General features: G+C 36.0%; 2 protein-coding genes across 7 annotated transcripts in view; one reads left to right on the plus strand and one right to left on the minus strand.

Annotated features, from left to right (window-relative positions):
* The window catches only part of hacd4 (3-hydroxyacyl-CoA dehydratase 4), a 33,261-nt gene extending 19,650 nt beyond the window's left edge, over positions 1-13,611 (plus strand). Inside the window, exons 1-7 of one of the 6 annotated variants that reach the window (XM_077227834.1) lie at positions 4,025-4,126; positions 4,873-4,933; positions 8,466-8,593; positions 9,715-9,824; positions 10,617-10,723; positions 11,725-11,835; positions 12,191-13,611. In XM_077227834.1, coding sequence (XP_077083949.1) covers positions 4,079-4,126; positions 4,873-4,933; positions 8,466-8,593; positions 9,715-9,824; positions 10,617-10,723; positions 11,725-11,835; positions 12,191-12,273 — 648 coding nt within the window. In that variant the 5' untranslated portion in view covers positions 4,025-4,078 and the 3' untranslated portion in view covers positions 12,274-13,611. Of the gene's footprint in view, positions 1-4,024; positions 4,127-4,826; positions 4,934-8,465; positions 8,594-9,714; positions 9,825-10,616; positions 10,724-11,724; positions 11,860-12,190 lie in introns of those variants that run through there. The other 5 variants (XM_077227831.1, XM_077227832.1, XM_077227833.1 and 2 more) reach the window with 5 other exon arrangements.
* On the minus strand, positions 12,942-14,397 carry LOC143736980 (putative C-type lectin domain family 20 member A). The gene has a single exon (XM_077227835.1). The coding sequence runs from the start codon at positions 14,395-14,397 to the stop codon at positions 13,633-13,635; it is 765 nt and encodes a 254-aa protein (XP_077083950.1). The 3' UTR covers positions 12,942-13,632.

A 14,397-nucleotide genomic window follows, 5' to 3' on the forward strand; every position in this document is an offset into this window, starting at 1 on the left:
AGCTGATGCTGAAACCTTAATTCATGCATTAATCACATCACGCCTGGACTATTGCAATGCCTTATTTCTTGGTCTTCTCAGAAAACTTATTGCAATATTACAGTATGTTCAGAACTCTGCAGCAAGAGTTCACACCTCCACCAGGCGTTCTGCTCACATTACTCCTCTGCTTCATGACCTTCACTGGCTATCTGTGGCATCACGTATCCACTATAAGGTAGTGCTGCTAACGTTCAAAGCATTAAATGGTCTTGCTCCCCAATATCTGTCTGACCTACTCTACCCTCACCGCCCTGCCCGGTCCCTTAGATCAGCTGAACTTGGTTTACTGTCCATCCCTCGTTTACGGTTGTCTACTGTAGGTGGAAGGTCTTTTAGTATTAATGCTCCCCAATTAAGGAATTCACTACCTCTTACACTACGTAATACCTCTTCTGTGGCTACTTTCAAGACCCAGTTAAAAACATATCTATTTAACATGCATTTTGGATAATGTGACTATATGTATCCTATGTGACTGTAATGTATGTGTGGGCGTCTAAATGTATTTGAAATGTACAATGTAAAGCGACCTTGAACTATGGAAAGGCGCTGTATAAATAAAACTACTTCTTCTTCTACATTTAGTTACTATAGTAATAACAGTAAATTATATAACTAACCCGGATCTTAACCCTAGGCTTGGGCGGTGTCCAAATTTTGATACCGTCAAACCTCCTCCCTATTTTACCGGGGTATACGGTATTACCGTGACTAATTAAAAATTATGACATAAGGCTCAGGCAGCGTCACCAAACTGTTGGCTTGTGCCTACACCGTTCAGAAACTGAATACCAGATCGGGCAAAAAAAAAAGGCCAACCCGTGCACGTTGTGTCTGATCCCGGCTGACGGCATTAAATGTAATTAGGAGCCGGAGCCCTATTTAGACTCGACTATTTTTAATACGTGGGCCGTTATAATATGGTGGCGCCAAATAATTGTTTAACACAGGTGCTGAGGGGGTGGTAGATATAAATACTATTTATAAATGAGCAAAAATGGGACACTTAATAATATTTAATTATTTTAATTATGAAAATGAAAGTATTAATTTTATTATTAAATTAAATTAACAAGCAAGAAGTGCATTTGTAAATCCGGTGACACGTCCATTGATTTTTATTAATACAACTTTTCTGTCAGTGCTGCAAAGATTAAGTTGACGATCGTCATCTCCTAGTGAACGCGCATATATAGAGAGAAATGCAAATCATGGATTACATAATCAGAAGGTATAGGTATAATCAGTATTGTTTCGTTTAAAGAAATTGACGATTGATATCTCCGTAGTGAACGCGCCTATAGAAAGAAATCATGGATTACTCAGAGAGTATGCTGCCTATATCTCTTTTCCTTTTGAATTGTTTCGTTTAAAGAAATTGACGATTGATATCTCCGTATTGAACGCGCCTATAGAGAGAAATGCACATCATGGATTAATCAGAGAGTATGCTGCCTATATTTCTTTTCGTTTTGAATTGTTTCGTTTAATGAAATTTCAAGCTTAGATATAGGCCTATCTGTCATGTCTGTGAGACATACACTGAGTTTCGGTTAATTTATGATGAGATTTCAATGCAAGTGACCGCGGCGCGCCAGCGCACGATCATGTCATGATTATTTTGTCTGCTATATTTGATTCTTATTTATTAAATCCAGGCAATTGGTTGATAAAAAAATGCTTAAAATTAAGATACAATTTATACAAAACGAAATTCACTTTAAAGAAAGGCCTTTTACAAAATGAAACTTAATTAAGTGGTCAATGTCTGACTCCCGATGCATCCCATCTTACTCGTGCTGTTCAGTTTTCATTATCAACGTAAAAAAAAAATTACATTATAATATTTTAACAAATATAAACTAATGCGCTTATTTAATGAACTCAGGGCAAAATGCATCCTCGCAGCAGTGAGTGGGTGGTTGTTTCGGAGATGCGACATTAGGTTAGAGGTGTTTCCATCTCTCGCGGTTACCTTTTTTATTGCAACATTTACAAATTGCCTCGTAAGTATTTACCGCCTCTCCCTTCTCTTTCTCCTCCACACTGTCACTTGATGACAACTACATAAGCATTTTAGGCATTGAATAAATTATATTTATATATTATATATAAGTGCCGGTAATGACGGTATTGAAACTGATACCGTTGCTATTTTAAGACTCCGCGGTATACGATATTACCGTAATACTGCCCAACTCTACATGTAATTACTTAAAGGGATAGTTCACCCAAAAATGAAAATTCTGTCAGTATTTACACACCCTCATGTTGTTCCAACCCCATAAGACCTTCGTTCATCTTCAGAACATGAATTAAGATATTTGTTATGAAATCTGAGAGCTGGATCACTCCTCCATAGGCTTCTTCAGGGATTGTTAAAATAGTCCAAGTGACTACAGTGGCTCAATCACTAAGTTTATCAAACGACGAGAATACTTTTTGTGTGCAAAACCCCCCAAAAGTAACGACTTTATTTCAACTATTCATTTCCTTCTCTGTGGGCCTCGAGTCAGTTCACTAGTGTAATAGCGTAAGCTTCTGTTGTTGTACGTCACACGCATCACACACATGACCAGCGTCGGCCGATAGTGAGCCTACGTGTGACGTAGCTCTACGCAATCACACTACGTGAACTGACTAGAGGCCCACAGAGAAGGAAATCAATAGTTGAAATAAAGTCGTTATTTTTGTTTGTTTTTGCGTACAAAAAGTATTCTCGTCGCTTGATAGACTTAAGATTGAGCCACTGTAGTCACTTGGACTATTCAAACGATGTCTTTAATGACTTTTCGGGGCCGGCATGTTTCAATCCCTGAAGAAGCCTATGGAGGAGTGATCCAGCTCTCAGATTTCATAAAAATTAACTGAATTCATTTTCCGAAGATGAACGAAGGTTACTGACAGAATTTTAATTTTTTGGTGAACTATCCCTTTAATATTACTCAGTACTTAAATATATAAGTGCAGTGTAACACAGATACCTTAAAATAAAGTTTTCCCAAAGAAAAATAAGGTTTATTGTAAATACCATTTTTTTTCATTTAGTCAATTTCAAACCTTCTCTTGCTTTATCCAGAACTCCACAATGTTGATTCATGGCAGGGCACAGGAGCTCTCCTTCCTCAGACCAGACCTTATATCCAGCTGTAAAGTGCTCAAGAAGACTCAAAAAGAGGAATATGCGAATATGGTGTTGCTCCACATTTATTTGAGGAGAATGCTGACTTTTCACCAAACCTCTCAGATAAAAACGGACCAATAAAAACAGCTTGAAGACTTGGAATATAGTGCATGTGTTTTATTGAAGACATTTATGATGCTTTTATGCAAAAATTGTGTACATTTTGGAGCTTAACAGCTCATTGTAACCATTCTTCTAAATTTCTCCTTTTCTGTTTAACAGAAGAAAGTCAGATATGTTAGGATCGTTGTCTTTTTCTCAACAATAAATGTCTTTTAACAAGCATGTTGATAGTCTTTTTGTAGATTTGCCTTATTTACCCATTTGTGTGATTGTAAGATTCTCCATATTTAAATATTACAGATGATAGTAAAATCTAAAAAACATTAACGATTTAACAGGCAAATCAGACATTCAGATTGGACTGAAGGTTGCACCTGATATACAAATTAATGATGGCATTGAATAGGCTACATCATCTGCTTTCTTCATTATTAATTGCCATATAAATTATTACAGTTTGTAAATGATAACAATAGTAAATAGAACTTTAAAAATCGATTTTAACAAAAATTCACATAAATACTTAAAAATATCATTAGAATTTAGAAATGTCGATCTATTGCAAGAAATATGAAATACTAAAATAGTAAAAACAAACAGAAAAACAACAACTAAAACATTGGCTATTGATTGATTATGGCTCGTGAGTCGTGACATGAGAAAAACATCAATGCAAGCGCACGTTCCCTCTGTTGTGCGTGTTGGGAAAACCAACTGTAGATCTGCCCTCTTGACGTCAGAGGGGGAGTTCTGTGATCAGAACTTCCTCACACTTTTAATTTCGCCCTAATGCATTATTCAGTCTCATCACTACTACGGAAACTTAGAAGGAATGAGGTAAATATCAGCATCGTTTAATTAACGTGTATTGTTGACATCACTGTTGTTAATGTCGGTCATCAGCGCGCAGCCTCACCCAAAACATATGTCCTATCTGCATAGTCGATATAAAATATCAGACCGGACTTTAGTTGTAGCAAGGATGCAGCATAGCAAAAATAAAATAGTAGCTTTGGATTTAACCACTATAATAATAATTATAATAAATAGTAATAATAATAATAAAGAAATAAAACAAAATGTCAGATTCTAAAAAGCTTCTTGGGAGCTGAATGGAATTAACTCAACGCACGGGACGCGTTCTAAATATTCTGTTTAGCCTACGCAGAAACGTATAGGCTATAACATTGTTTTATTTTACGTTAGATTACCAACTCATATTTGGTTAGTTCGAGTGTTAAAGTCACTTACGATCAACTCTCGCGATCTCCTGAGGTGAGGACTTAATAACAACAGCGCATCGCTTGAGAGCTTTGCATTGGGATCAGTGTTGGAATCACATTGACATTTACAAATATCATAAAAAGTTGCGGCAGATGAACCTCAATTGTGCATAAAAATGACTGAATAATTGGCAGACTAGTAAGAGGGCTATTCATATTTTTCTACATGAAAAAAATGTGCATAAGAAAATGCATAGTTTTTAAATTACTTAATTTGCTGTATAAGTCTATTACTTAAATGTGATATTTTGCAGGTTTAGCCTAAGTCTCACATATCTCTTTTCATACAACCTGCTTCAGTTCTGTGGACACACATGGATTTTCGCTAATATGACTGCAAGATTTTTCTCTTTTGGGGAAGGTAAGCAACGCTTAAGAGCTAGCATTTGAAATGTCTGCTCATGCAAATAATCTATAATGTTAATCAAACACTCAGTTTGTAGCTGTCCCAGTTGTACACAGATGCTTAGAGAAAGTGGTTGTTAAGAGTTGTGTAACAACCAAAGCAGAACACTTACGAAAGGGCTCTACTTCCACACACATCAGCGCTAAACACATTAGCCTACTTTACTCACTGGTTTTAGAGATGAGGCTTAAAGTGTTAGTTCACCCAAAAATGAAAATTCTGTCATTATTTACTCACCTTCATGTTGTTTCAAACCCGTAAGACTTTAGTTCATCTTCTGAACACAAATGAAATTTTTTTTGAATAAATATGAGAGCTTTCTGTCCCTCCATTGACAGCTACGCAACTACCACTTTGACGCTTCAAAAAGTTCATAAAGAGATTGTAAAACTAATCCATATGAATTGAGCGGAAATTACTCCACATTTTCTGAAGAGACACGGTCGCTTTATATGATAAATATATTTAATTTAGGCTTTTATTCACATATAAACATTCATTAACTCACACATCAGTGGTAAACGGAAGCTTAAACAGGTTCATTCTCTTGTTATGCAGCACTTTTGAGCTTCTACAAGAACCAATGAGGTTTGTTCTCACGCGTCAAGCAGGTTCGGTTGAGCTTCTGTGTATGTTCGCTTATCAATGTTTAAATATGAATAAAAGCCTAAATTAAATCTGTCCATCATATAAAGCGATTGAGTCTCTTCAGAAAATTTAGAATAAACCGCTCAATTCATATGGATTAGTTTTACGATCTTTTTATGAAGTTTTTGAAGCGTCAAAGTGGTAGTCGTGTACCTGTCAATTGAGGGACGGAAAGCTCTCAGATTTCATAAATTTTTTGGAAAAACAAAGATTTTTGTGTTCTGAATATGAACAAAAGTCTTACGGGTTTGGAACGACATGAAGGTGAGTCATTAATGACAGAATATTCATTTTTGGATCAACTATCCCTTTAAACTTAGTCTCAAACTAAAATACATGTCTTTGCACTGTTTTAACTAAAAGCAACTTGCACTTATATATCTTAAAATAGTAGTCAGTGCCATTGTTTTGTCTCAAGATGCACACCTGTAATGTTATTTTCCTAAGTCACGTTTATAAAAGCTACTTAAATATCCTAATTGTACTAAAGTCTAATCCTGGTTTAATCTAAGCCCTGTCTGTGAAACCGGTATGGAAGAAAAATAATGTCAAATGTTTTTGAAATAAAAAGCCTGTTGAATTGCACTACTTGAAAAAAAAAATAGGCATTGCATTAACCATGCTTGCATTTTAATGCATTGTATTTTTAGGGCTTGCATTTTTAATGGGCTGAAATTCAACATGGTTGAATATTTAAGCTGTGAATATTTCAATTAAAAACATTTCAAACACATTTTCATTATTAAAAATTCAAAAATCCATATTCACCCTTCATATTTCATTTCCAAAATATTCAAACTGTTTAAAAATACAACCCATAATATTCAACAGGCTCACTGGTTCAAACAGGCTCAATATTCACAAATTCACTGGTTCAAATTCGACAGTAAATTCAACATTGACGTCCAGGAACTGCAGGAAAAGCAGTAGATTGCCGAGCATACTCTCCATCTGCTGTTAGTCGACCTCACCATCAGATGGTGCAAAAGCGCTTGTTGTTGACGAAGACATTCATTCATAAAATGGAAATGATTATCTCTGACAGTATATGCGGAAAAGATGATAAACGCACAAAAGCTGTGTTTATGTTTCATTCAATAACTTCATTGTTACTTCCCCTGTGTATTCTACATGTCATCAGCTTTCTCTACCATGAACAGGATTATAATCGGTTTCCCTCAATACCTCATACTCAAGGATTCCCTCTCCGTTGGGACAAAACGCTTAACACATACAGTGATATGAAAGACCAATCTTGCACCTTGGGGATGTAGGCTGTAGGCTACTATATAGGCTACAGGCAAGAAGATGGACTCAGATTGTAAACTTTACGCGCAAAGTCCTAAAATGCCTACGTGTATTGCATAAGCTTAAACTGGGATCATAGCACTTGCATATTGTTGTCCTCCTATTGTTAGTTTAACTGTAAATCGTTTTGGATAAAACCGTCTGCTCAATGACTAAATGTAAAATTTGATTGACATTGGACATTCGCACATTTAGGGACCGTCTCTAAAGTTGCATACAACATTGGCATGTACGTTTCTAACTTCAATAGCAAACTTAAATTTATTTGAATAAATATCAAAAATCCAAAGGGTGCACATTATGCCTGACACTACATGAACACTTTACAGTGGGTTTTATGACTGTAAGTCGTTCTATTCAAATGCTATTGAAGTTAGAAACGTGTATACCAAAGTCGTATTTAACTTTAGAGACGGTCCCTAAATGTGCGAATGTCCAACATCAAGCCATCTTTATGCCAGTCTATCACTGGGAAACGCTCAGCTGTGCGCGTTATTCTGAGTCCTTCTGCTTGTGAGTTTGGACTTTTACATCACTAGTAGTCCATTAAGCTACGTTAAGCGTTGTACAGGTCCAGCAGGGGAATCCTGAAGTATTGAGGGGGAATAGCCTGCATGCAGCACATCGCCACAATATAAAGTTAAGGCAACTAAACAACTAAGAGAAATATATGCCAACCTCAAAAATGTAACATTGGATCTGTATATCCGCATCGGGGAATAACATTATGATCTCGTTCACGGTAGAGAAATATGCATGTAGGCTGCACAGGAAAAGTAACCGTGAAGGCACCGCATTTAACAAAAACAGCCGTCATAATAATCACAAATAAACTTACATTGCTGTAAATGAGTTTTATGAATGAATGACTTGCTCTAATTTTGCTGGTCTTCGTCAACAACAAGCGCTTGCACCCCCTGCTGGTGAGGTCGACTAACATCAGATGGAGAGTATGCTCGGCAATCTACTGCTTTTCCTGCAGTTCCTGGACGTCAATGTTGAATTTACTGTCGAATTTGAAAAACTGAATTTGTAGAAGCGAATTTGCAAAGCGAAATAAAATGGAGCGAAAATTGCCTGTTGAATATTATAGGTTGTATTTTTAAACAGTTAGAATATTTTGGAAGTGAAATATGAAGGGTGAATATGGATTATTGAATTTTTAATAATGAAAATGTGTTTGAAATGTTTTTAATTGAAATATTCACAGCTTAAATATTCAACCATGTTGAATTTCAGCCCATAAAAATGCAAATCCTAAAAATACAATGCATTAAAATGCAAGCATGGTTAATGCAATGCCTATTTTTTTCCAAGTAGTGCAATTCAACAGGCTTTTTATTTCAAAAACATTTGACATTATTTTACTTCCATAAACCGGGCCTGCATTTTTAATATATATAATCTGCTGAAAAGTCTTAGAATTTGCCTGCCTACTTAGATACATTAAGATGGACTGTTCTTAACGATTGCTGTTTTATTGCTTTAAATAATCACAAACCTGTTCTGATATCCTGTGTTGTGTTCTTAGATGCCCAGGCCGGCACCTTCTATTTTGTAGGTGTTGTAATGGGTGTTTGTCAGCTTCTGTCTTTGTTAGAACTGTTTCACATAGCAGATGGTTTTGAGGAGTGCAGACTTTTCCCACGCTTAATGCAGGTAAAATATAAAGACCACTTTCATAGCACTAATGTTCAAGCCGGGTACTTAAAGAGATAGTTCACCCAAAAATGAAAATTCTGTCAGTATTTACTCACCCTCATGTTGTTCCAACCCCGTAAGACCTTCGTTCATCTTCGGAACATGAATTAAGATATTTTTGATGAAATCTGAGAGCGGATCACTCCTCCATACAAGTCCATAGGCTTCTTCAGGGATTGAAACTTGCCGGCCTAGAAAAGTTATTAAAGACATCGTTAAAATAGTCCAAGTGACTACAGTGGCTCAATATTAAGTTTATCAAGCGACGAGAATACTTTTTGTGCGCAAAAAACCCCCAAATAACGACTTTATTTCAACTATTGATTTCCTTCTCAATGGGCCTCTAGCCAGTTCACGTAGTGTGATTGCGTAGAGCTACGTCACACGTAGGCTCACTATTGGCCGACGCTGGTCATGTGGGTGATGCGTGTGACGTACAACACAGAAGCTCTACGCTGTTACACTAGTGTACTCACTAGAGGCCCACAGAGAAGGAAATGAATAGATGAAATAAAGTTGTGATTTTTTTTTTTTACGCACAAAAAGTATTCTCATCGTTTGATTGAGCCACTGTAGTCACTTGGACTATTTTAACGATGTCATAATGACTTTTCGGGGCTGGCAAGTTTCCATCCCTGAAGAAGCCTATGGAGTGATCCAGCTCTCAGATTTCATCAAAAATATCTTAATTCCTGTTCCGAAGATGAACGAAGGTCTTACGGGGTTGGAACAACATGAGGGTGAGTAAATACTGACAGAATTTTCATTTTTGGGTGAACTATCCCTTTAATATTTCAAGTAATAGTACATTATTATTCATGTACTGTTATTGTAAAGTGTTACCTAAAGAGCTAATTTGCACATGTATTTTTCTCTTTCTCACACTTTTTAAAATCTAGTTCCTGTTTTTTGTGATATTATGAAATATTTCCCAAACTGTTGCCAAAAATCAAGATTTAAGGAAGTGCCTCATTGAAAGAAATGTGTGTCTGTTTCAGAGCTTTAGGGCTTTATGATTTTAAGCTGCGTAATTTGTATATGTACATGTATTATTTTTTAATGCTGTTTTCCATTTACAGGTAATGGAGAGAAATGTCCTTCTGTTTCTCCTCATCAGTCTGGAAGAGTTTCAGACTAAACCAATCGTGTGTGTGCAGTTTTATCTGTGGAATATACTGGGCCTTCTGAGGTTTGTGTCTTTTATGTTTGCATCCAGGCTTCAATGAATAATCTAATCACGTCTGAATGCGAATGTCTGTGATTACTATGGAAGTTTGTTTCCGCCACTGAAAAAAAGGGTAATTGTGACTTTATCTCATAATTCTGACTTATTTCCTCAAAGTTGCACTTATTTTCCCAGAATTGCGTGATGTAAACTCACAATTGCGTGGTTTAATCGAATCCAATTTTAAGGGAAAAAAGACAGACTCGCAATTCTGATTTTATAAAGCACAATTGTGACTTTATATCACGCAGTTCTGAAAAAATAAGTTACAATTCTGAATTAAAGCAGAATTGCGAGATATAAACTATTATAACTAATATACTAATGCTTCTCCGTGTTTTATTTTCATGCTTTCATTTAGTTTATTTCATTATTGATGGCATTTTACAAACAATTAAAATGTTCTAATTAATAAATAGAGCCAATCACGGAAACTGCTAAGATATTTTAATAACAGTGTCAGGTAAGAAACTTGTCTAAATGACTCTGCTCACTTTTGTGGGTTTATTATAAACAGCCACTTCTATAAATGTCTCATATGTGGTGCAGATGAGCTTCTGTAACGTCCACTTCTATAAAACACAGAGATGTTAGTCCCATCCGGATCGGTGAATGAAATCACAGATGTCGAGTGATAAGAATTGTAACTCAGATACCAATTAGAAAACTAGTCCCATATGAATTGGGCTTAAAAGTGTAGTAGATGCTAAACGTGGTAGTTCTGTTTTTTCATATTTTGGTTTGTTTGTCCTTCAGGTATCCACATGAGTTATTTTGCCTCACAGGAACACCGTATTTGAAAATGCTATGGGTGCATCAAACGCTGTCAGTTCCAGTGTACTTGCTGTCTGCTGTCACAGAAGGTACAATATGATTACGATTACAATAATATTATTTAAGATACTGTGGCAATTTGGAAAAAAATAAATGGCATGACATGGGATCAGATAGCTTTGGAAATATATATATATATACATATATATATATATTTTTTTTTTATACAATTGATTATTTTCAAAAATCCTTTGTTAAGGGCGTTAGGACTGCATATGTTTCCCCCTGGTTGGGAGACACAATAGATGAATAGTAATAACAGCAACAATATTTTTATGAAATATAAGATAGTCAATGCTTTATTGTTACAAAAAAAAATTTTTTTTTAAATATATATATACAATAATACATAAAATATTAAGTTTCTTTATGGAAGTAAACTTTAAAAACTTGAACTTTGCTTTGCACTGCTAATTCATACATAATGTATGTACAGTAAACATCTATAAACATCTCTGCATTCGTAAGATTTTTAATGTTTAAAAAGAAAATCAACCACAACCAAAAACAAATCTTGATTTGTAGTGTCTTGCCATCATTTTCAACTTGAGTCCTGATGTCCTCTATAAATACCTTGATGAGGAAAATTATAATATTTGTTATATCTATCTGTTTCAAACAGTATAATTAATGCTTTTTTATACAACAAAGTACAACCAAGTTTGCTGACATTAACAACTTACAATCTTACATCGTACGTCCCAAGTTATTGCTCAACACGTGAGCACATGTCTGGGCCTGCACAAATCGTCTTAAGTGCTTCATTTCAAATGGAAGCTGATCTGAGCCAGCCGGAAATGAGTAAGCACACATGTCTTAAGCAGCGTATGTTGCTGAGAAAGGCTTTATGGGGTTTGTCAGGAAATGTGTTGAGAGAGTCTGATCCTGCTACAACATGTCCAACTGTGATAAAGAGTCACGGCTCACTTCATTTAACAATACAGAAAAATGAGCCTCATTAGGGTAAAACATTTTACACAGCTTTCAATAACTAACCACTATATTTTTTTGTCCTCTTTCTTTTATTTAGGAATAAGCATTGTACATATGTTGCCATACTGGTCCCAGTCTGAAGGGCCGGATTCAGTCCAACCTAAAGTACCTGCATCGATGTACATTTATTCCCCATATATGCTTATTGGTTGGTTACTACTTCTTGTATTAGGTAAAATAATATGACGTGCCTTCTGTGCACAGTGGCCCAGAAAAGTACAATTGAGCCACGCTTAAAAATGTCTGCATTTCAATGCATATGAAACAAAAAATGTGGCACAGACAGTATTTTGACATTTTTAATGTGGCGAATTTAGATTAAAAAGTGCCATGTTTTGTCATATTATCTCATGCAATGACATTTTTGAATGTGGCTTAAGTACAGTATCTTAATAATTCCAGGGCCACTGTATGTTTTTGACATCTGCTCATTTTCTGTCATTTATTTGAGCCTGTATCATGAGTGTGTCAGTGGATTGTCTTATCTTCTCTCTGTTTTGAAGGATCCAGTTTAACAGCACTACTCTTGCTGAAGGAAAGGCAGGAGATTCTGGGCAGCTGGAATAAAAAACTGAAGGAAGACTAACCCAGAGAGGAACAAGATATCAGTACTGGCTCATTCATATTCTAACCTTAGGAGTATTATGTTGGCAGGGGAGTGCATTCCTGAAATTACTTTTTTAACTGAAAAAAAAAATCTGAAATTTGATTCTGATATTATGTTTTTAAGCACATGCTACCGAACTGCAGGGAACATACACAGAATGCCATGTTTTGATCATTAATATTCCTGTAGTTGAGATAAATCATGGTACTGAAAGTACCCGTTTTGCCAGCAAAACACAGGTGTTGTGTGAATGAACGGCCAAAACGCATAAACAATCTCCCGATTTTAGTAGAAAACTGTCGTATAAACGGCTCCTTAGATATTGGCAGGTCAAAAACCTTGATTTTGGTAAATGTTAATAATATAATGACACATTCAGTGTCTGACCCTATAAGCACACAATTTCAACTTTGACGACACATTTTTTTGCTGTCCAGTTTAAAGACCCAAAAAATAAACAGTATTTTAATTCAAAATTCCGGAGCCAGCATTAAAAAGTCTGCGTCTTAAAGCGAACTAAAAAGCCTGGATAAATTATTGACGGTCATACTCAACATTAAGTTTAAAAACATTAGCAGATTAGCCGTGTCCTGGAGCAGAACATTCATTAGGCATGCCTTTAAGAAACCAAATAATAGAATAATATCTTGCCTTTATATTAAAATTTAATTTTTTCACTGATCATTACTAAAACCAGCACACAGTTTATATACATTGTAATACACCAACACCTACAAAGTCATTTAAGCCAAATAACATTATTAGACAAAATTGAAAATGTAGGCAATTTGTGAAATTAAAAAAATTGAAACATTAACCGTTACTCAAAAAAAATCAATTAATGATGCCACAATATCTTCTAGCACGAGTCAAATTAACTTTTTGTCAATTATTCTGAATGCAAATTATTTAAAACATCTCATAAGTCCTTGATAGAATCCGACCTACAGATTGAGATGGGAATGTCACCTGACTGGTATAATACAAGTTGCTACAGACAGTGTCACTTACGCAGCGATACTTGTGCTGCCACCAAAATAATAGTGAATATTAAATAAAAGAACTCAAACATTCATTTATTTATTCTTTTCCAAATCAGTTTTTGAACATTTCCATGCATTGAATAAAATAAGTTACATGAGTGCTGCTAAAAGAGACTTCTTATACGCATTACACACGTCAACATTTTGAGCAACTTTCTGTTTGTAAAACTGGCTATAAGTTTCAGGAAAACGGTCAATTTCATCATGATGTTCAGCCATTACAAGCAAAGCAAAGAAAGTAAGTGTTTCTGAAAATGACTCCCCGTTCACAGTATCTGCTGACCTTCAAAGATGATTAGACTCTGTTGTATCCCTTCTTGACACAGAGAAAGTTGAGTCTCCGCTCACAGTCTGCGGGTTTCCAAACGTTCTGAGTTCGATCATAAACTCCACAGCGCTGATCCATGGCAGGACACTGGAGCTCTCCATCCGCGGACCAGACCTTATAGCCCAGACCTTCTCCATTTACCCAGAACCAGTGACCAGCGATAAAGCGCAGTCCGGTCCACAGGTAATCTGTATCGGCTGCTGTGCTGTTTATCTGCGCTTCTTCCATAATGTCTTCTGAGCTTAGTATGGCCAGGTCAATGTGGTTTTGTCTGCAGTATTGCAGAGCCTCTTCCCATGTGCTTTCCTGCTGCACCAGGATCAGCTCAAAGACCGTCATACAATAAAATCTTAGATGTTTAGAGCAGTCGCGGTCAAACAATTTATATGTGTTTTTATCGACAGCACCACATTTTTCATTATCATGATTTGGTTCTCCATCCTCCCAAAACGTAATCGTCGCCTGCCCGCCTTCGGACCATATCCACTCGTCCTTGTGTTTACTGTCTCTCTCAAGTCCAATCCAAAAATCATTCTCTTTAATTAGAGGATTGTTAGAAAGCTTCTGTAAATCTTTACTTCTGACAGTCGACAAGTCATCATAGTGCAGTCTGCAATGCGTCTGTGCGTCGTTCCAGGACTTAGTCTCATTCACGAAAAAGTGATATCTGTAGACGCTGAGATTCAGCTCAAAGAGGCTCAAAAAGAGCAGCACAGTTACTGAAGCCTTCAT

The sequence above is a fragment of the Siphateles boraxobius genome, unplaced genomic scaffold (assembly GCF_051911475.1).
Source record: "Siphateles boraxobius isolate OS27281-9 unplaced genomic scaffold, OSU_SipBor_1 130, whole genome shotgun sequence".
NCBI lineage: Eukaryota > Metazoa > Chordata > Actinopteri > Cypriniformes > Leuciscidae > Siphateles > Siphateles boraxobius.

Excerpts from the sequence above, each read along its gene's own strand:
- LOC143736980 (XM_077227835.1), bottom strand. The coding sequence starts at position 14,397 with ATGAAGGCTTCAGTAACTGTGCTGCTCTTTTTGAGCCTCTTTGAGCTG.